The sequence below is a fragment of the Aquarana catesbeiana genome, linkage group LG01, assembly GCF_042186555.1.
Source record: "Aquarana catesbeiana isolate 2022-GZ linkage group LG01, ASM4218655v1, whole genome shotgun sequence".
Classification (NCBI taxonomy): Eukaryota; Metazoa; Chordata; class Amphibia; order Anura; family Ranidae; genus Aquarana; species Aquarana catesbeiana.
This window is the reverse complement of record NC_133324.1, coordinates 401667062-401687474: the sequence shown is the minus strand read 5'-3', so window position 1 is coordinate 401687474 and position 20413 is coordinate 401667062. Positions and strand designations below refer to the sequence as shown.

At 41.1% G+C, this 20413-nt stretch overlaps 1 protein-coding gene across 4 annotated transcripts in view; it reads right to left on the bottom strand.

Annotated features, from left to right (window-relative positions):
• Positions 1–821: 821 nt before the first annotated feature.
• SMARCA2 (SWI/SNF related BAF chromatin remodeling complex subunit ATPase 2) overlaps positions 822–20413 on the bottom strand; it is a 273379-nt gene continuing 253787 nt past the window's right edge. For all 4 annotated transcript variants that reach the window (XM_073634901.1, XM_073634899.1, XM_073634906.1 and 1 more), the window contains 5 exons: positions 14438–14543; positions 13551–13652; positions 9912–10044; positions 3662–3804; positions 822–1819 (listed from right to left, as the gene is read on the bottom strand). In XM_073634901.1, coding sequence (XP_073491002.1) covers positions 1784–1819; positions 3662–3804; positions 9912–10044; positions 13551–13652; positions 14438–14543 — 520 coding nt within the window. In that variant the 3' untranslated portion in view covers positions 822–1783. The remainder of the gene's footprint in view (positions 1820–3661; positions 3805–9911; positions 10045–13550; positions 13653–14437; positions 14544–20413) is intronic.

The following is a 20413-nucleotide window of genomic DNA, read 5'->3' as shown; positions in this document are numbered from 1 at the left end:
TACACTCCCTCTTGGTCTTTATGCCAAAGTGATCAAGCCCTCCCCTAAGTCATCAGGGGTGCAAGGAAATCAAGACTAAGTACTTACAAGGAAAATCAGAGACATCTGAGGCTTAGCTAAGTTGGAAGGGGTGCCTTTTTTTGGCCAGTGTAAATTCACCTGAATGCGGAAACATAACCCAAGCAGTCATGAATATCAAGCCCACTGTTTCCTTTAATGTATAATTAAGGAATGCTATTTTCAGCACAAAACATGTCACAGGTGACCCCTGCTATTATCTTATAAACAAGAAAAGTTGCTGTAGCCCAAAATGCAGTGATTCACACCCTTTTCTGAAATGGCTGGTAGGTGGAGCCAAAAATGTCATACTCTGGTTGTCCTGTCCGTTGAAGACTATCCACTAACTGACAAAAAAAAAAAGTGGGCATCAATTACTGATGGGCTTATCCAAAATCTGCTCACCAGAAAGCGAGCATAAACGTCTACCTGGTTGTCACATAGAACCACTGGCTTCAATACCTTGGGTTGGAACAAGAACGTAGATCAGCAGATCCTGAGGCTATAGAACAAGGTGACAAACATTTTCAGAAGGAGAGAAGTAATAGCAGTCCCCATCTAATAAATTTTACTCTGAATTCTTCTTATGACAAATGGGGCTAATCATTGGTCTTTTTCTATATACAGTGAGAACATTTTACTACTAGACAGAACATTGAACTGCTCACATCAGGCTGTGCCCCAAAGTCTTGTAGTCTAATACAACTATGCAAGAATAGATTACAGTGAAAGTGAGAACTCATTATGAAACCACAACACAACAATTTTCTCAAAATTGCTGGGATTTTATTTGCCTCAGGCTTATGAATTGCAACCAAAGACATTGTGCAAAGAAAGCAAAGATTAAGTACACTTCAGGGAAAAGCTGATTATCCACATTGGTAACAAAGTTTGAAGAAAAAAGAGAAAGGGAGAAATAAGCATTCCATCATACTATATATAGTTTGCAACAATTAACATGTTAACCAAACTTCTTCATAACAAATAGAAATTGTAATAGAAAAAAAAAAAACATTACTTTAACCATATAGTTTATAAGTTTAGAACTCTGTTTAAAGTGGGGAAAAACAAGAGGCTGGGAGAGGAAACATTAGGAAAAGAACAGCAAATTAACACTTTATGCACTAGCAGAGCCATAGCCAAGCGAGATACTCAAGGCCCTTCTAGCAGCAAAAAGGTTAATCAGTACATGAGAGTTGCATATATGTACCACAATCATAAAAAATGTAAAATTAAAAAAAAAAAAAAAAAAATACTGAACCACAGCAACATAAAACCGATAAAATTGCCTGATGAAAAATAAAATAACCAGTTACTTGTATCAGTTTGCCCCAGTTCAAGTTGCTACAAAAATTGTTTTTCAGCTTTGCACTGATGTAAGCTGCACCATAGCATAGGAAACCAGGTACAGGGGACCCAGCTAAATGTCTACCTACAGAAATGTACTAACAATCCACAGTTTTTTTTTTTAAAAATGTGACACTTGCTTCATATTGCAGGCCCATTTTGGTGACAATGTTACAAAAATCGTTTTTTTTTCATTTTTTTTTGTACACGATGAGATCATGTATGTCTGACACTAGTCTAACATTCCTTCTAGATGATGAGTAGTGATACAACCCCATTGTGTATTTTCTCATTTTTATTAGAAAAAACAAAACAAAACATTGGATGAGTTGAAACTAGAAAATGACAAATTTCATCAAAAAAACAGGTTACTTGTGTATCACTCATCGTCGCTTCCGGTTACATCAGATTGATCCTGTAATAAGAACCATTGAAAACAATTAGAAATCAGAAATCAGCAGGAAAGCAAGAAAAACATTACATGCCAAACAATACAATGCAGAGAGGAGACATGAGAGCAATTTATTGATGACCATTAAAATACTGCATTTCCTGCAAGTCTATCCATGTCAACAATAATATTCAATACAGTTGTGAGAAAAAAAAAATGTAAACATTTGGTGTTATGTGGATTTTGTATGAATGGCTGGAAAAAATGTATTGTGACCATAACTAAAATAAAGAGTTTTTCACTGGTGTATTTAGTGAGCTTTTTTTTTGTTAAAAATGGCTTATACCACTTCTCTTGCAATCCCAACAGTAATTGTGGATATAGGCTGTTGTAAGCCCTGTATTGTCTCTCTCACATCACAGCTCTCTAGCAATCTCACATAGCAGCTGTGAACACTCTGTGCAAAAATCAAACAATTTTTACTTCATTCCTCACTCATTTCCCTATTGGCTGGAATGATTTATTTTTTTCTGGAAAGATTTGATTGATACTGGCCAAAGGAGGGATGATGTCATTGGATTCAAAGAGACTTGGGAACTGGCTTTACCTTTTATAGCGGCTATAAAGGTATTTCTAGACAGTGTGACAGGAGAAGGGAAGCCATTAAAGCCTTCATTTTTTTTATTTTTGTTATTCAGCACAAAGGATAGTACTTAAAGTCAACGAAAAGCGACCCTTGTGCTGCTGGCTGTTCGTCTTATTGAAATCTTAAGTGCACTGCCCCCCAACCCACCTAAACGATAACCTTCCGGTGCTGCAGAGGAAAATGCAGCCGTTGCACCTTTCATATGCATTTGTCAAGACTATGCCTGCTCTCTCCTCTATTCATAGACATTCTCCATCGATGAAAAATTGAGGCGGTGGACCTTTCATTCATCTGTACATCCTCCATTCATAACGTGAAGTGGGGTGAAGTGGGGGCACAGAAAAAGTGGGCATAGTCGGCACTTTTGACGAGTGATTATGACAGGTTACCACTGCAGGGTTAATGTGGGGGGGGGGGGGGAGAGAAGGGGGTGAGGCAGAGGAATGAAGATTTCAACAAGATAAGCTTAACCAGCTCAAGGGACACTTCTCAATGACTATAGTACTGTCCCTTGTGCCAATTGTGACAAAAATGTTAGCTGATATAATTGCTATAATGCTATTTACCCAAGTTTATCATTTTTTTCTGGAATTAAATTATGTCCTTAGAAGAAATAAATATAGCCCCTTGAAAATTTATTTAACTCAGTTAGGACCACTGATTCATTGATGAGTGGTAAGGCCATTGAGCAGTTGTAAAAAGTTCAGCTGTGAGTTATTTTAACCCTTTGATTGAAAAAATGTCTACCCCATATATCACTGACTAGCTAGCAGAAGGCAATTCAGAGTTTTAGGGGATGACAGCATATTACTTGAACCAGAATCTTGAACCTACAGTGGAAGAAGGGGCCATAAGGATGAAAATAGTATAAGGGATCACAGTTGGCTGATGCTCAATTTTTTTATCTTTTTTGGGTGGGGGGGGTGGGGTGGTAACCACTTCCTAGTCAGTAGGTCAGACGCATCGCCCCGAGCCCATCCTTTTTTCAAGCCAATTAGAGCCCTCACGTGCTTCTAAAACAAAAAAAACAACCCAACTGGAATCCATGCATTTGGTGCCCTGCATGTAGATTAGGGGCCGGACGCATGAATTAGGGGGGTGGGGGGGGTTTACACTTACTTATGCAGGACAGCCTTCATGAGTAAATCTAATTTTTATACTTTATCCAACGTTGCTATACAGAATGTACAGTTAAGGCTTATTTGACTGTTACAACTTACATTATCGTCTAGATCTTCATCACTGTCATAATCACTGACAACTGGTTTGGCTTTCCCTCGACTCTGGCGCTTTTTCCCTTTTCCCTTATCTCGATTCTTTTCGTCCTTCTTATTTAACTTGATTTTCACCTTCACAGATTTTGCTATAAAAAAAAAAAGAAAAAAAAAGAAGAAGGAATTAAACTATATGTAAACCCTCTTAAATGCTCTGTTTTGGTTTGTTAAATATACCATCAAAAGCATTTTGTTTTCTCAGTGCAAAAAATATCTGTTGATCTTATCAGATCAACTCCGCATACCTCCTGTGTTATCTTCAGGAACCGTCCTAGTTCTTTGACTACAGAATGATTATCTTTTTTGTTGTAGAGATCTGAGAGCGGGATGGTTTTAGTAGTTTAGCAAAGGGCAATGGGCAGGCTTTCACCACTCAAAACACAAAAAAGCTGCATGTTATCAGCAAAGGATAAAAGAGGAAAGTGCATTTCAGGCAATAAACCGGTATTTTTCCACAGGGATAAAACACAGGGACAATCACTTCAGTCAGAAGGAGCTTTTTGGAAAAAAAGTCACTGATCTTGCAGAAGTACTGGGACCACGGCAATGGCAAGAAGTGTTGACCTACCCCCGTCTCCACAAAGCATCCAATAACTGCACGCCTCTTCCCTCTCCATGGGTAGCAGCAGATAAATCTCCTTCTCTGTGTGCTAGACTGGTAGGTAAAAGTGGCTACAAGGTGGTGCCCAACTACATTGCAGTTTCTAAGCCCCATTGCATCCCCAGGTGACAAAAGGAAACCTCAAGTGGTATGCAAACAGCTGTCTTCAAGAAACTGGCCACCCAGTCCCATGATATTTGTTACACAAAGCAGAAAGGATAGCAAACTATTTTAGACAAGATAGGGGAGTGAAACACTAGATTAGAATAAAAACCAGAAAGGTGGCAATCCTATCAAAAGAACTGCTGCCAGTCAGAAGCTCAGCCACAGTAGTCCCTAGTCCAAACTTGATTCTACACTGTGTCAACCATGTTCTCAGCCCTGACTTCAGCACTAGAATTTGTGTGCATCACACTGCCAGGGTGGACATTCCTGTTTTAACCACTTGCCTACTGGGCACTTAAACCCCCCTCGTGACCAGACCAATTTTCAGCTTTCAGCGCTCTCACACTTTGAATGACAATTACTCAGTCATGTAATACTGTACCCAAATGATTTTTTTGTCCTTTTTTTCATACAAATAGGGCTTTCTTTTGGTGGTATTTGATCACCTCTGGGTTTTTTATTTTTTGCGCTATAAATGAAAAAAAGACCGAAAATTTTGAAAAAAACCCCCACATTTTTCTTCGTTTCTGTGATAAAATTTTGCAAATTATTAATTTTTCTTCATAAATTTTGGCCACAATTTATACTGCTACATATCTTTGGTAAAAACATCCCAAATTAGTGGATATTATTTGGTCTTTGTGAAAGTTAGAGAGTCTACAAGTTATGGTGCAAATCATAAAAAATTGATCACACCTAATGTACTGATGGCCTCATTTCTTGTAACCCGAAGAAGCCAGGAAAGTACAAATACCCACCAAAGGACCCCTTTTTTGAAAGTAGACATTCCAAGGTATTTAGTAAGATGCATGGTGAGGTTTTTGATGTTGTCATTTTTTCCCACAATTCTTTGCAAAATGAAGTCCCCCCCCTCCCACACAAAACTGTCATTGTAATAGGTTATTTCTCTCCCACGGCATGTATATACCACAAATAACACCCCAAAATACATTCTGCTACTTCTCCTGAGTATTACGATACCACGTGTGGGATTTTTTCACAGCACATAGAGAAGCCCAACATGCAGGGAGCACCATCAGGTGTTCTAGGAGCATAAATTACATTAACTTGTTGACTACCTATTACATTTTTGAAGGCCCTGGAGTACCAGAACAATGACACGTGACACTGATGACAGATGGCACTGATGACAGATGGCACTGATACGTGGCACTGATGACAGATGGCACTAATACATGGCACTGGTGACAGATGGCACTAATACATGGCACTGGTGACAGATGGCACTAATACATGGCACTGGTGACAGATGGCACTAATACGTGGCACTGATGACAGATGGCACTAATACGTGGCACTGATGACAGATGGCACTAATACGTGGCACTGACACATGACACCGATGACACTGATACGTGGCACGTGACACTGACAGGTGGCACTGATGACAGATGGCACTAATATGTGGCACTGATGACAGATGGCACTTATACGTGGCACTGGGGACAGATGGCAGTGGGGACACTTTTTTGTATATTTTTTTTGCTTTTTTGACTCACACTGCAGCGGTAAGCTCTCCCTCCTCACACACTGTCTCTGTGTGAGGAGGGAGAGCCGGCGATGAGAGATGATCTCATATGTTTACATATGAGATCATCTCTCATTGGCACCACCGATTGTGCTGTAAACGGCCGCTGTGATTGGCCATTTACAGCGATCTGTGACTGGCTGTGTCCAAGGGACACGGCCAGCAAAGAACTTCCCCGATGTGCGCCTGCGGGAGCGCGCACTGCGGAAGTAAACAGGAGGACGTCCAGGGACGGCCTCCCGGCAAATGGCGTCCGCACTGTAGCCGTCTTTTGAAGGGGTTAAACACTGAGAATTAGGAATAAGAGGTACACAGCTGAGCACAATAGAGACAAAAGAGTCACCAGCGCTAAAATGTGGACAAGTGTGAAAATGAGAAAAGGGGGAGGAGGGAATAATAGTCAGTGGAGAGGGGTCTGAGCCCAGTGCAGCTGGATGATAACCATAGCTGGAGTAGGGCTGGGAAAAAAATCAATTTAAATCTTGAATCGAGTTGAGAGGTCAAATCGATTCAAAATTTAAGCAAATCGATTTTTTTAGATTTTTTTTTTTTCACCGCGCCGGTCCCGAGGCGCTGCGGGCATGAGTTTTTAGGCGAGGCCGCGGCTTTGGCCTAGTCCGCAGCTACGGCTGGACGCCGCAGACTCGCCTAAAAACTTATGCCCGCAGCGCCTCCGGTGTCCGCGCCGGGCCTGAAGAGCTACGGGCAAGGAGTTTTTAGGTGAGGCCGCGGCTTCGGCCTAGTCCGCTAGGCCGGACGCCGCGGACTAGGCCGAAGCCGCTACCTCGCCTAAAAGCTCATGCCCGCAGTGCCTCGGGACCGGCGCGGTTTCCAAAAAAAAAAAAAAAACAAACTCGATTCGAATCGTGAATCGAGTTTTTTTTAAGAGAATCGAAGATTTTTTTTTAAGAAAATCTCCGAGCCCTAAGCTGGAGGATACGGATCTAGACAGTCAAAACACAACAATCCAGCGCTCAATGGGTTGGAGAAGCAGGCAGTCCCACAGCAGATAAAGGATAATAAATAAATGTATTCAATCATTGTAATAATAAAAACCAGTCCTGTGTTAAAACAAGGGAAATGGAAATAAGGAGCTTACGGTGTCACCAAGAATTTGCTGAGCAACGAGGAGCCGATAGTATCCAAATCGGGTCAGTTCTCTTAGAGCAGGGAGAGGGGGGCGGCCGCCAGTACCCCTGCTGTGTTGCAGCCAGAGATGGCGCACGCCCGCTGACGTGTAGATGGTGATCCGACGTGTGGGGAGAGCAGACCGGGGCAGCTGAATCTCCCCGCTGAAGGCTGCCCCCCGTCTCCTCTCCCCACGCGTCGGATCCCCATCTACACTCCAGCGAGCGTGTTCTATCTCTGGCTGCAACACAGAATGGGTACTTCCACTAACTTTGGAAGGACTGTACTGTGTTCTGGAAATTGCTGCTTTTTTTAAACATAAATCTTGTCCTATACTAAATAAAGAACAAAAACACTTCAGCCCTGGAAGATTTTCCCCCTTAATGACCAGGCAATTTTTTGCGATACGGCACTGCGTTGCTTTAACTGACCATTGTGCGGTCATGCACCGCTGTATGTAACAAAATGAACGTCTTTTTTTTCACCACGAATAGAGCTTTCTTTTGGTGGTATTAGATCACCTCTACGGTTTTTATTTTTTGCGCTACAAACAAAAAAAGAGCGACAGTTTTGAAAAAAAAAAAAAAAACAAACAAATATTATATTATTTACTTTTTGCTATAATAAATATCCCAAAAAAAAAATGTCTTCATCAGTTTAGGCATTATTCTATATATTTTTGGTAAAAAAAAAAAAAAAAAAAAAAAAATCGCAATAAGCGTATATTGCTTGGTTTGTGCAATTTATATCGTCTACAAAATGGGGGATATATTTATGGCATTTTTATTATGAATTTTTTTTTTTTTACTAGTAATGGCGGTGATCAGCGATTTTTAGTGGGACTGTGACATTGCGGTGGACAGATCGGACACTTTTGACACTATTTTGGGACCATTGAGATTTAAATAGCGATCAGAGCTAAAAATAGCCACGGATTACTGTATAAATGTCACTGACATGGAAGGGGTTAACACTAGGGGGCGATCAAGGGGTTAAGTATTCCCTAGGGAGGTGTTTCTAACTGTGGGGGGAGTGGACTGACAGGGAGTATAGTGAGATCGCTGTTCTTGATCACAAGGAACAGCAGATCTCTCTCTACTTCCCTGACAGAACGGGGGATCTGTCTGATTACATTGACAGATCCCCGTTCTGGCTCTCTGAGGAGCAATTGCGGGTCGCCGGCTGACATCGCGGTAGCCGGCCACGCGCATCGGCTCCAACGTTGTGTGCGTGCCCACTATAGCCCTTAAAGCGGCCGACATACACCTAAGGAGGTTTGCGCAGGGGAGGCAAACTGCCACAGTATAATGACGGTGGCTGGTCGGCAAGAGCTTAAAGAACTTGTTTTTAAAAGCTCTATTACATTTAACCATTTGCCGACTGCCGAACGGCACTCCTGCGCAAATCGGCGCAGCTGTACGACGGGCGCTTTAAGGAGTATAGGGGGCCGCGTTCCTAAGGAGCTGATGCGCGTCCCAGGCACCTGAGATGTCCGCCGGGCACCCGCGATCGCTCCTGACAGAGCGAGAACGGGGATTTGTCTGTGTAAACAAACAAATCCACGTCCTGCCAGGGGAGAGGAGACAGATCGTGTGTCCCTAGTATATAGGAACAACAATCGGTCTCCACCCCAAGTCAGTCGCCCCCCCCCCCCCGTTAGAACTGAGGGAACACATTTAAGCCCTCGATCTCCCCCTAGTGTAAACCCCTTCCCTACCATTGACATTTATACAGTAATCAGTGCATTTTTATAGCACTGATCGCTGTATAAATGTCAATGGACCCAAAAATGTGTCAAAAGTATCCGATCTGTCTGCCGCAACGTCGCAGTCCCGATAAAAATCACAGATCGCCACCATAACTAGTAAAAAAAAAAAAAAAAAAAAAAAAAAAAAAAAGAAGAATAAAAATGCCATAAATCTATCCCCTATTTTGTAGACGCGATAGCTATCTAAATACGCTTATTGTAATTTTTTTTTTAACCAAAAATATTTAGAAGAATATAAGGAAGAATATATATCTGCCTAAACTGATGAAGAATTTTTAAAATTGTTTTATTTAAATTTGGGATATTTATTATAGCAAAAAGTGAAAAATTTTCATTTTTTCAAAATTGTCACTCTTCTTTTGTTTATAGCGCAAAAAATAAAAACCACATAGGTGATCAAATACCACCAAAAGAAAGCTCTATTTGTGGGAAAAAAAAAGGACATAAATGTTGTTTGGGTACGTCGTTGCACGATCGCGCAATTGTCAGTTAAAGCGACGCAGTGCCGCATTGCAATAAACGGATTGGTCAGGAAGGGGGTAAATCCTTCCGAGGCTGAAGTGGTTAAATACCTTAACAAAAACTGAAATTCTAGTACCACTTTGGTTTGTCCTGGGCATGCATAGCAATGAAAACAAACCCCAGCATTTACTGTAATACTCAAAAGCCAATGTTGTAGTGAGGAAGCATCTCTTACTGCCCAACCCATAATCCCACTTGCAATAATAGTCTGTCATAGTCAATCAGCATTCAACTAAAATCTGCACAGGTACCAGTTTTCGATAAGTGGTGTGACTCTAAGTGGTTTCAATCCTGGCCATTAAGGAGAAAAAAAGTCTCTGATAGTGGCCCTAATAAAAAAAAATACTGGTACCCTTTACACTGTATAGGTATTGAGGCAACAAAAATGTTGCTGCAATTTATATTTCGAGGCAGCAAAAAATGTTGTTGCAAAATTGCTACTGCATTTAAAATAATGGCTTACACTCAGATTCTGATTCATCTTCATCTTCCTCATCGTCATCTTCATTGCTGTCATCTTCACTTTCCTCCTCTTTTGCAATCTTTTGTCTTGCACTCTTGAAGACCGATTGTAGCACAATTGAATCTTCATATATCTAAAAATATGATAAAGCAGATTAGTGTTTTAGTATTGCCGGATTATATAACAGTAATTCCATCACAATTAGTGACCCCTCTTGTTTTACTTTGGTCTGAGATCTTTTCTCACCCCAGTCATATTTAACATTTTTATCTAAACTAACGTGGTCACTGACCAAAATGGGTTTGGCCTATCATAGCAGTGCTAGAGGTTACTGAACAGCTTTAAGGACCTGATAGGTGAATAAATTCAGCCCCAAATCGCTGAAATCAATAAGCTGTGTAAAGCATCAGTGACCCACTAGGGAAGATCTCTCTCATATATCCCAACTTGATTCACAGTCTGTGGTTGCAAGCTCTATTTTTTATTAAGCACAATGATAAACAAACAATAAGCCTGCATTCACACCTGAGCGTTTTCAGCTCGTAAAACGCTCATCTCAAAAGTTCCAAAACGCCCAACAAGCAAAATCCCATTCATTTAAATGGCCCCTGTTCACATATGAGCATTTTGTTGCCTGAAGCTCAAAAAAGTACATGAGCTTTTTTTTTGCCAGACTACAAGTGTTTTTGGCCCCATAGACTTCAATAGAAACGCCTGACTTGAGCAGATAAACGTTTGTAAAACGCAAGTAAAAATGCTCAAATAGCATCTCTCCACCCCTAATTTCCTTTCCCTCTCCTCCCCCTAGTGCTTAAATTGGTTAAACAAAAACACCTAAAGCTGTGAAAACGATTGTAATACAGGCAGTCCCCTAGTTACAAACATCCCACTTACAAATTACTCCTACTTACAAACAAAGGGAAACAACAGGAAGTGAAAGGAAATCTACCCCTAGGAAGGAAAATTCACTCCTGTAAGAGTTATTATGGGAAAAAGGGGTCTCTACTGATGCTTTATCACTAATCCTTGTTTCCAACCCAAAAGTTGCAAAATACAACTGTCATTGGGATAGAAAGTGAGGTAAAATCTTCTGAACAGGGGCACAGACAGCAAAACAAATGTTACAGGGGTGATAACCCTTCCCTATGCTATCCAAAAAGCTTAAAAATATTTTTTTGGGCAGGAACTACACTTAAAAAATGTTCCTGTTCCGACTTACAAACAGATTCCACTTAAGAACAAACCTACAGACCCTAACTTGTTTATAACCTGGGGACTGCCTGTACACTTCAAAAATACTTTGAAAAAGCTTGTATTAAAAGCTTAAAAAAAACACCCGAAAAACGATACGCTCAGGTGTGAATGCAGCGTAACACTTGCTATCAGGCTGAATGATAGCTGATATGAACAGAGTGGGATGGAATAGGAAAACTCTGTTTAGGCTAAATCTCTATTTGGACTAAGGGCCATTTCAAATCAGGAATTGCACAGGAACGTGCTTGGGTTCCTGTGCGACTAGAATGTAAGGCATTTTCAGCCAATTCATTTGAATTTTGCAATGCACCAAAAGTAGTGCATGCTTTTGTGCCATGCGATCCGGTGCAGGCAAACCACTGCGTTCACGACCTGTGTTTGTGGTGTCATTAGCATTGCATTGACATCTGCTGCAGATCACAAAGGCAGCGCATTTTGAACGCGGTGCGGAAAATCCATATTCCATGCATGTTTCCCGCAACATTTTTTTTCTCTAAAACAAACATTTTTTACCTTAATGCATTAAGGTAAAATACAGTATCTCACAAAAGGGAGTACACTCCCCATATTATTGTAAATATTTTATTATATCTTTTCATGTGACAACACTGAAGAAATTATACTTTGCTACAATGTAAAGTAGTGAGTGTACAGCCTGTGTACCAGTGTAAACTTGCTGTCTCCTCAAAATAACTCAAGACACAGCTATAAATGTATAAACCGCTGGCAACAAAAAAGTGAGTACACCCCTAAGTGAAAATGTCCAAATTGGGTCCAATTAGCCATTTTCCCTCCCCGTTGTCATGTGAGTCGTTAGTGTTACAAGGTCTCAGGTGTGAATGGGGAGCAAGTGTGTTAAATTTGGTGTTTTCGCTTTCACTCTCTCATACTGGTCACTGGAAGTTTAACATGGCACCTCATGGCAAAGAACTCTCTGAGGATCTGAAAAAAAAAAGAGTTGTTGCTATACATAAGTATGGCCTAGGCTTTAAGATTGCCAAGACCCCGAAACTGAGCTGCAGCACGGTGGCTAAGACCATACAGCGGATTAACAGGACAGGCTCAGCTCAGAACAGGCCACACCATGGTCGACCAAAGAAGTTGAGTGCATGTGCTTAGCGTCATATCCAGAGGTTGTCTTTGAGAAATAAACATATAAGTGCTGCCAGCATTGCTGCAGAGGTTGAAGGGGTGGGGGGGTCAGCCTGTCAGTGCTCAGACCATACGCTGCACACTGCATCAAATTGGTCTGAATGGCTGCGACCCAGAAGGAAGCCTCTTCTAACTAAGGATGATGCACAAAGCCCGCAAATAGTTTGCTGAAGACAAGCAGACTAAGGACATGGATTACTGGAACCATGTCCTGTGGTCTGATGAGACCAAGAAAAACGTATTTGGTTCAGATGGTGTCAAGCATGTGTGGCGGCAACCAGGTGAGGACTACAAAGACAAGTGTGTCTTGCCTACAGTCAAGCATGGTGGTGGGAGTGTCATGGTCTGGGGCTGCATGAGTGCTGCCGCCACTGGGGAGCTACAGTTCATTGAGGGAATCACGAATGCCAACATGTACTGTGACACATTGAATCCGACCATGATCCCCTCCCTTCAAAGACCGGGCTGCAGGGCAGTATTCCAACATGATAATGACCCCAAACACACCTCCAAGATGACCACTGCCTTGCTAAAGGAGCTGAGGGTAAAGGTGATGGACTGGCGAAGTATGTCTCCAGACCTAAACCCTATTAAGCATCTGTGGGGCATGCTCAAACAGAAGGTGGAGGAGCGCAAGGTCTCTAACATCCACCAGCTCTGTGATATCGTCATGGAGGAGTGGAAGAGGACTCCAGTGGCAACCTGTGAAGCTCTGGTGAACTCCATGCCCAAGAGGGTTAAGGCAGTGCTGGAAAATAATGGTGGCCAAACAAAATATTGACACTTTGGGCTCAATTTGGACATTTTCACTTAGGGGTGTACTCACTTTTGTTGCCAGCAGTTTAGACATTAATGACTGTGTGTTGAGTTATTTTGAGGGGACAGCAAATTTACACTGTTATACAAGCTGTACACTCACTACTTTACATTGTAGCAAACTGTCATTTCTTCAGTCTTGTTACATAGACTTGTCACATGAAAAGATATAATAAAATATTTAACAAAATGTGAGGGGTGTACTCACTTTTGTGAGATTCTGTATGTCTTGCCTGTAGAATCACTTTAGGCCAACCATACACCTAAATGGCCACCCATGGTTTGAATTTCAGCAAAAATGTCATTGAGAGTCAAATCTTGCATGGTCTGCTATAATTTATTACAGAGAATCAGAAGTACTCTTCAGCATCTCAAATACAACAACTTAATAAAGTGAAAAGAAGAAACAATACCAACCTGTGATCCTTCTAGGTTAAATGTCTGTGCATTGTGACAAAGTAACATGATGTCCTTCTCTAAGTCACCTATACTTCTATATTTGTGATTACGAATTCTTTCCTATTTAAAAAACAAAGAAAAATGAGCTGACTGTGCAAATAATTATATTAATAAGAAACTGGGCAACGTTTTAAAAGCAATTCTGTGTTATCAAATAAAACATTATAAAAAAGTTATAGTCATCAATGTCAGCAGCAATAATAACTAGTCCTTTCTTAAATCAGGAAACGTGACTTTTTTTTAACCAATTTAAAATGTACAATAATCTTACTCTATTCCCCCATGCATAGCTAAAAATTAATCTAGATTTTTAAGTCCATAGCAAAGCAAAGTTTGACTAGTATAACTAGTAAACCTTTGTGACAATTAAGGCTTCACTGACATGGGCGTACTACAGCATACACCCCTGCGAAGGTTGAGTTTGCCATTTTTGTTTCATTGTACAATTTCGGTAATGCCAAGGTGAATTAACACCTGCGCATGCACAGGAGTCACAACATCTTGGCCTGGCCAATAAAAGTGGCCGGCGAACGGTACCCAGAAGTTGGCCGCTCGAAGAAGTCAGCAAACGGCTGGGAGCTCTGCAACGCCGCATTGCTGGAGTGAAGAACATGAAGAACATATACAGAACAAACGTAAGTTAAGTTGATGACAAATATAAGGCACGAGTCATACTCATGTAATCTTACTCATTTTCCCTAGAAAAAACAAAAATACAGAAAGACAGGCAGACAAAAGCTTTATTTACTAGTGATTATCAAGACCTTTTTTCCTTCAGTGTATACTACTGTGGAAAACCAAATGTACGCAAAACATAACATTTCTCAAATTACTGTACGCCATACCTTTATTTTTTTGAAGTCAACAGGTTTACGGATTAATTCATAATACTCTGGCAGTTCTTTTCTGGAGGGAAGCTGGATGAAGACTTCACTTAGCTGTCGTCCAGAGCTGTTTATAATTAAAACAGGCAAATATTTCAATTCAAAATTAGACATATAAATTCACTGATAAGAGAGCAAGCAAAAATCCTGCATAACAACTTGGTCACAGCTAGCAGTTAAAGTGATATTAAAGTTTCGTGTTTTTTTTTAGTTAAAAATAACACACATGGTATACTTGCCTGCTCTGTGCAGTGGTTTTGCTCAGAGCAGCCCCAATTCTCGTCTTCTCGGGTCTCTCTGCGGTGCTCTTGGCCCCTCCCTCATGTTGAGTTCTCCCACAGCAAGCAGCTTGCTATGGGGGCACCCAAGCAGAGCCACAGCTCCATTCAGACATGGATCTGCCGCCCAGCCCCGCCCCTTTCTCTTCTCATTGGCTGACTGACTTTGATTGGCAGCAGTGGGAGCCAATGGCGCCGTGCTGCTGTCTTAGCCAAGGAGGGGAGTCCCGGGCAGCTAAGGAACTCCTGCAACATCGCTGGATCTAGATGGGCTCAGGTAAGTATTAGGGGGGCTGCTGCACACAGAAGGCTTTTTATCTTAATGCATAGAATACATTAGGATAAAAAAAAAACTTCTACCATTACAAACCCTTGTATATGTCGTCATTCCTTGATCAAGAAATTAAAAGCGAAAATGTTTAAAAACTGGTTGATCCAGGAGTAAGAAAAAAAAAACACTGGTCCTTTTGGACCCAATATAAAATCCTTCTAATCCTGTAACAAAAATATTTTTACAAACACAAGCAGCCATTAATTTTTGGTTCTTTACCAGCTGTGGACATCACAATAAGGCCATCAATGCTTGGTGGTGAAGCTCCAGGCTGAAGGGAGGGCCCAGATGGCACTTAAGATAGTAGGGATGCCAATGTAAAAAAAAAAAAAACTCATCCAGTGAGCAATGAACATTTAAGCATTTCACTATAGCCAATTCTGGTATGGATGTATGGAAAGCCACAGGTCAATGCCGTGCCTCGCGCCATGCCCCTTGACATGTTTTGCCCGCCCACCAGGGCTTAATCATAGGGGGTCATAGGTATCTATGGACATCAGATACTGCACACCCCCAAAAAATGTAACTGAAGCAGGATATGTGTGGTACATCCTGTCCTCCTGCCCTCTCATATTTGCCATTAAAAAAATAGCCAGGAGTTGCTGCGTAAATACCTGACCCAGAGAAGGTGAGGCTGTCAAAAAATAACCATAGTATAAACACCGTTCCAACTCAAGTCCCTCCCACCTCCTTAACCCCCCCACCTATGGAGGAAAAAGGAGTCCACTGTCCCACTTTTTCAGTCCTCCATATGGAAGGCACTAATGAAGGGAGGGTAATATTTATTCAGGGGTATACTTGGTAATATGACTTACAGGAGCACTAGGGAATAAATAAGTTTAGGCTTCAAAATAGAGATAGTGGGAGGGGAGGTGAGGCCGTAGGCTGGACAATTATCACCATCAATCCCCTAATTTTGTTTTTCAAATATTTACACATTTAATAGGTTTTGGGCTGACACATTTTAAGAGAATATGAGGATGTGGGATGGGAGGAACTTTGGAGTAAGGCTATGGTATCTGTGAAGAAAGGAGTAGAGTAAGAGGGAAAGGAGGGGAATTTCTTATTAAGCGATACATTTCAAGCACAGGGTCATTGGAACCTACTGCCTTTGCCTTTTTTTGGTGCCTTTCCTTATTTTTCATGTTTTTATTGCTGCTCTGATTTCCTTCCATGTATGGGAAGGCTGGCTGTACACAAGCTAATCAATCGACTTGTACAAAACCAGCCTAAGCCATTGTTTAGAAACAGAAGAGTTGGAGGTGGACATTCAGCTTAGACCAGGTTGGTGAGATCAGGAGCAGTTTCTATTCCCATGTTAACCTGTCCTTTAAAACCAATTATTTGCCCATTTACCAATTAAGAATCATGTTTTAAATTCTTATTAAAAGTTTAAAGGTTATGTCTCATGATCTATTTTGGCAAAATGTTGTTATATACAAGTAAATTCACAAGGTATACAAGATGGATTATTGCTCTGTAAATTACTGTTTTGTGGCAGGTATCCACACTAAAGTTCTGTGAGATATCTGTTGGGATAGCAGAATAAGAGCAGTTTCAGATGTTAAACAAATTCATGAGCTAAAATAGAGACTCATGAAAGATAAAGTCCAACAATTCTACACTCAAAAGATACCCTTTCACTATTTTCAACCTACGCCTGCAAAGAAGAGTAAGCATTTACCTCTCATCACCTCCCAGCACTTTCTGGGTCCAGAGCCGTAGCACAGTCCCAGGAGTGTCCCCTAAAGACTCCAGTGAGCAAGGCTGGCTGGGCTGAAACACTGGGAGCTACTTCACTGTGTGCACTGCTGGGAACCTTTTCAACTTGAACTATCCAACCATGGTCAATTTTACGATGGTAAGAATTAAGGTTGAAGGACGAAGCACTGATATTCGCTGGGTAGAGTGTTGCACAAGCTCTGCTCCCATTTTTTCGGCCAGCAGAGCTTTTTTTTTGGCCAGCGATGCATACTAGCCCATTATGCTTTTACTTTGCAGGGAACAAAGAGGAAGTAAAACTCATCAGGCCAGAAATTAGAGAAAACCAAGGGCCAGATGGTCCCCGGCAGTCTCCATGACTCTCAGAGGCCTGGGCGTGATGTTATGACATCAGATCCATGCCGGCTGAAGTAAACAATTCTGGGGACTCGGCTGGAAAGCCTGAGATCTCAGGCTTCCCAGCTTGGAGGAGATATCTTATTGACCCCACATCTCTCCATAAAGAGGACCTGTCATGCACTATTTCTATTACAAGGGATGTTTATATTCCTTGTAACAGGAATAAAAGTGATAAAAAAAAAAATTAAAAAGGGAACGTGTAAAAATATATATTTTTTTTAAATTAAACAATAAAAAAAAAAAAAAAAATCAAAGCGCCCCCATCCCTGCGTGCTCGCATACAGGAGCGAAAGCATACGTAGGTCGCGTCTGCATATGTAAACAACGTTCAAACCACACATGTGAGGTATCACCGCGATCGTTAGAGCAAAAGCAATAATTCTGGCCCAAGACCTCCTCTAACTCGAAACATGTAACCTGTAACATTTTTTAAAGCATCGACCTATGGAGATTTTTGGCGCCATTCCACGAGAAAGCGTGACATGTGAGTATGTATCTACTCGGCGTAAGATCATCTGGCATATAATACAAAAAAATTGGGCTAACTTTACTTTTTTATTATTATTTATGAAAATGTCTGAATAACTGCTGCACAAATACCGTGTGACATAAAAAAGTTGCAAATACCGACATTTTATTCCCTAGGATCTCTGCGGAATGGAAGTGGTTAAAAAAAAGGACTTACTTTTGCCTGCTGTGCTTAAAGTTTAACTGTTTTGTAAGTTTTTCTTTTGCTCAGGAGTTCTACCTCTCTATGATCGTCAGCTCTCCAGCTTACTTGATGTTTTAGCAACCATCACCTGCAGTAATCTACTCTAAGTCTAAGGACTTCCCAGATCTCCTGGACTTCCTCTAGTTCCATCCTAATGGCTACTGCAATTATATACCTGTGGGACATTGCTATCTGCATGCATAGTTTTGCCTTATTCTTTATGGTACCTGCTAATATCTAAACTTTCATGGAATGTTAGGGGCCTATATGAGGTTAATAAGTGAGTGGATATGTTTACTACGTTACAGCATCTATGATAACCCTCTGTGATTTGTCTACAAGAGCAAAACTCCTGAGACTACCCGCCTTTAAAACATACCAAATATCCAACTAAATATCACGTGGTCTATTCCAGCTACTTTAGAGGTGATAGTATCCCGATTTCTGCATATTCAAATGTGTAGACAAATTGGGCAGACGTGTTTCTATTGTGTAAATGGAACATGACATTACGTATTTTTGACCAATGTTTACATGCCCCCACCATTCAAAATCGTGGGTCTGAAAAGCCTGATTCACTTTGTTGCAGACCACCCTTGGATACCCCTGGGTGGGAGATTCTAACACTTATCTTGACCCCACTCTGAAGGCCAACATTTTTAATCCTCACTCTCCCAGAACCATGACTCATTTCCTAGACATAGATCGGAGATGGGGCTCATTAATATATGTAGAGTGGGTCATCCACATGTTGAACAATTATCCTGTTTTTCACGTACTCATCTCTCTCTGTCCCAAATTGACCTGATCTTTGGTTATGATCTATTGCTCCCATTGATGCAGAGGGTTCATTATTTGCCCAGGGGCCTTTGGGATCACTCATCAGTATTACTAACGATTGAACTGCACTCTCCCTCAGGCCCTCTGAAAAATGAAACCCCTTTGGCTTAACCTTTTTAAAAAATACAGATTGAATGGTTACTTAATTGCAAACGTTTTTACGGATTAGCAGGCATTCGGCTACCACCATGGTTGTGTGGGACACACTGAAACCACAACTTAAGAGGCTTTGTTTGAAAGCAATCTCTTATTAAAAGTGATACATGTAGGTGGGAAACATATCACACATGGGGCTTAACAATTATAACTATCTATCCATCAAACCTACTCCTGATACAGGGAGGAAATGTAGTAAAGGTTTTTTAATTATTTATAACTACAGGTAAGCATATAAAAAGGCTTACCTGTAGGTACAGTAAATACCTCCTAAACGTGCACCGCTTAGGAGATATTTATTTTAGCAGCGCCTGTGATGTCACCGGCGCATGCACACTGTGCTCAATAGACAATGTGTCATCGCTCCCGCGGCTCGGCCAGTCAAACTGTAGCAGCCCGTGAACCCAGAAGGAAAACTGGGTGAAGATGGAAGCCCTTGAGGAGTTGTGACAGTGGTCCGCTGGAGGGCTTTGTTTTCAGGCAAGTCTTTCCTAATTTGCTACTATGTGATGCATACTAGAACATTATGCTCTTAACTTACAGGGAGAAGATGTTTTTGATTTATTTTTTGCAGATTACTACCGCTCTGAGCTGGGAAAGGACCTAACACTTTCAGACTCCTATAGGCCCATTTCTCTCTTAATTACAGATATACAAATTGTGGCCAAAGTACTTTCAAATAGATTAACATGCGTGGTGACTAATTTAATACATACCTGCAGATCAATTGGGGTTCATCCCACAAAGGTCCACAGCTGTCAACCTTAAGAGAACTATATTTGAATCTTCAACTCCCACCGCCTAACCCAGGAGATGGAGCTATTCTCTCATTAGATGCCACTATGGCTTCTGATAGTATTGAATGGTCAGATTTGTGGAAAGCATTGGAAACATTTAATTTAGGTGCCGCTTTTATAACCTGGATAAAGCTGCTATATCGAGCACCGACAGCTCGATTACAAGTCAATAATTCTGCGTCAGAGCCATTTTCCTTGTATAGAGGTACTAGGCAAAGATGCCCACTTTCTCCTCTGTTATTTGCCCTGGTCATTGAGCCACTGGCAGCCGCTATATATCTAGGCCCATCCATAGTGGGATTTAGAAGAGGGGACTTAGAAGAGAAAAAAGATCTATATGCAGATGATGTGCTATTTTTAGGGGATACTTGTGCTTCCCTAAAGAGCCTGACAGGACTAGTAGAGAGATTTGTGAAATTTTCAGGTTTTACAATGAATTCTCTTACCTCTCGATCCAATACCCAGGGTGATCCTGAGCTCTGCCTCCCAAATGGGTGGATTTCTTTGTTTACCTTGGTTCAAACTATACACCTGTGTATATTTAAATATATGTCTCTTAATTTCCTCACCCTCATTACCAAATTTCAAAGCAAAATCTGCAAGTTCATGCAAGCTAACGTTGACAGTTGTAGGATGTGTCAATCTTATCAAAATTATATGGGCCACTCAATTATATGTACTACATAATGCCCCCCTTTGGAT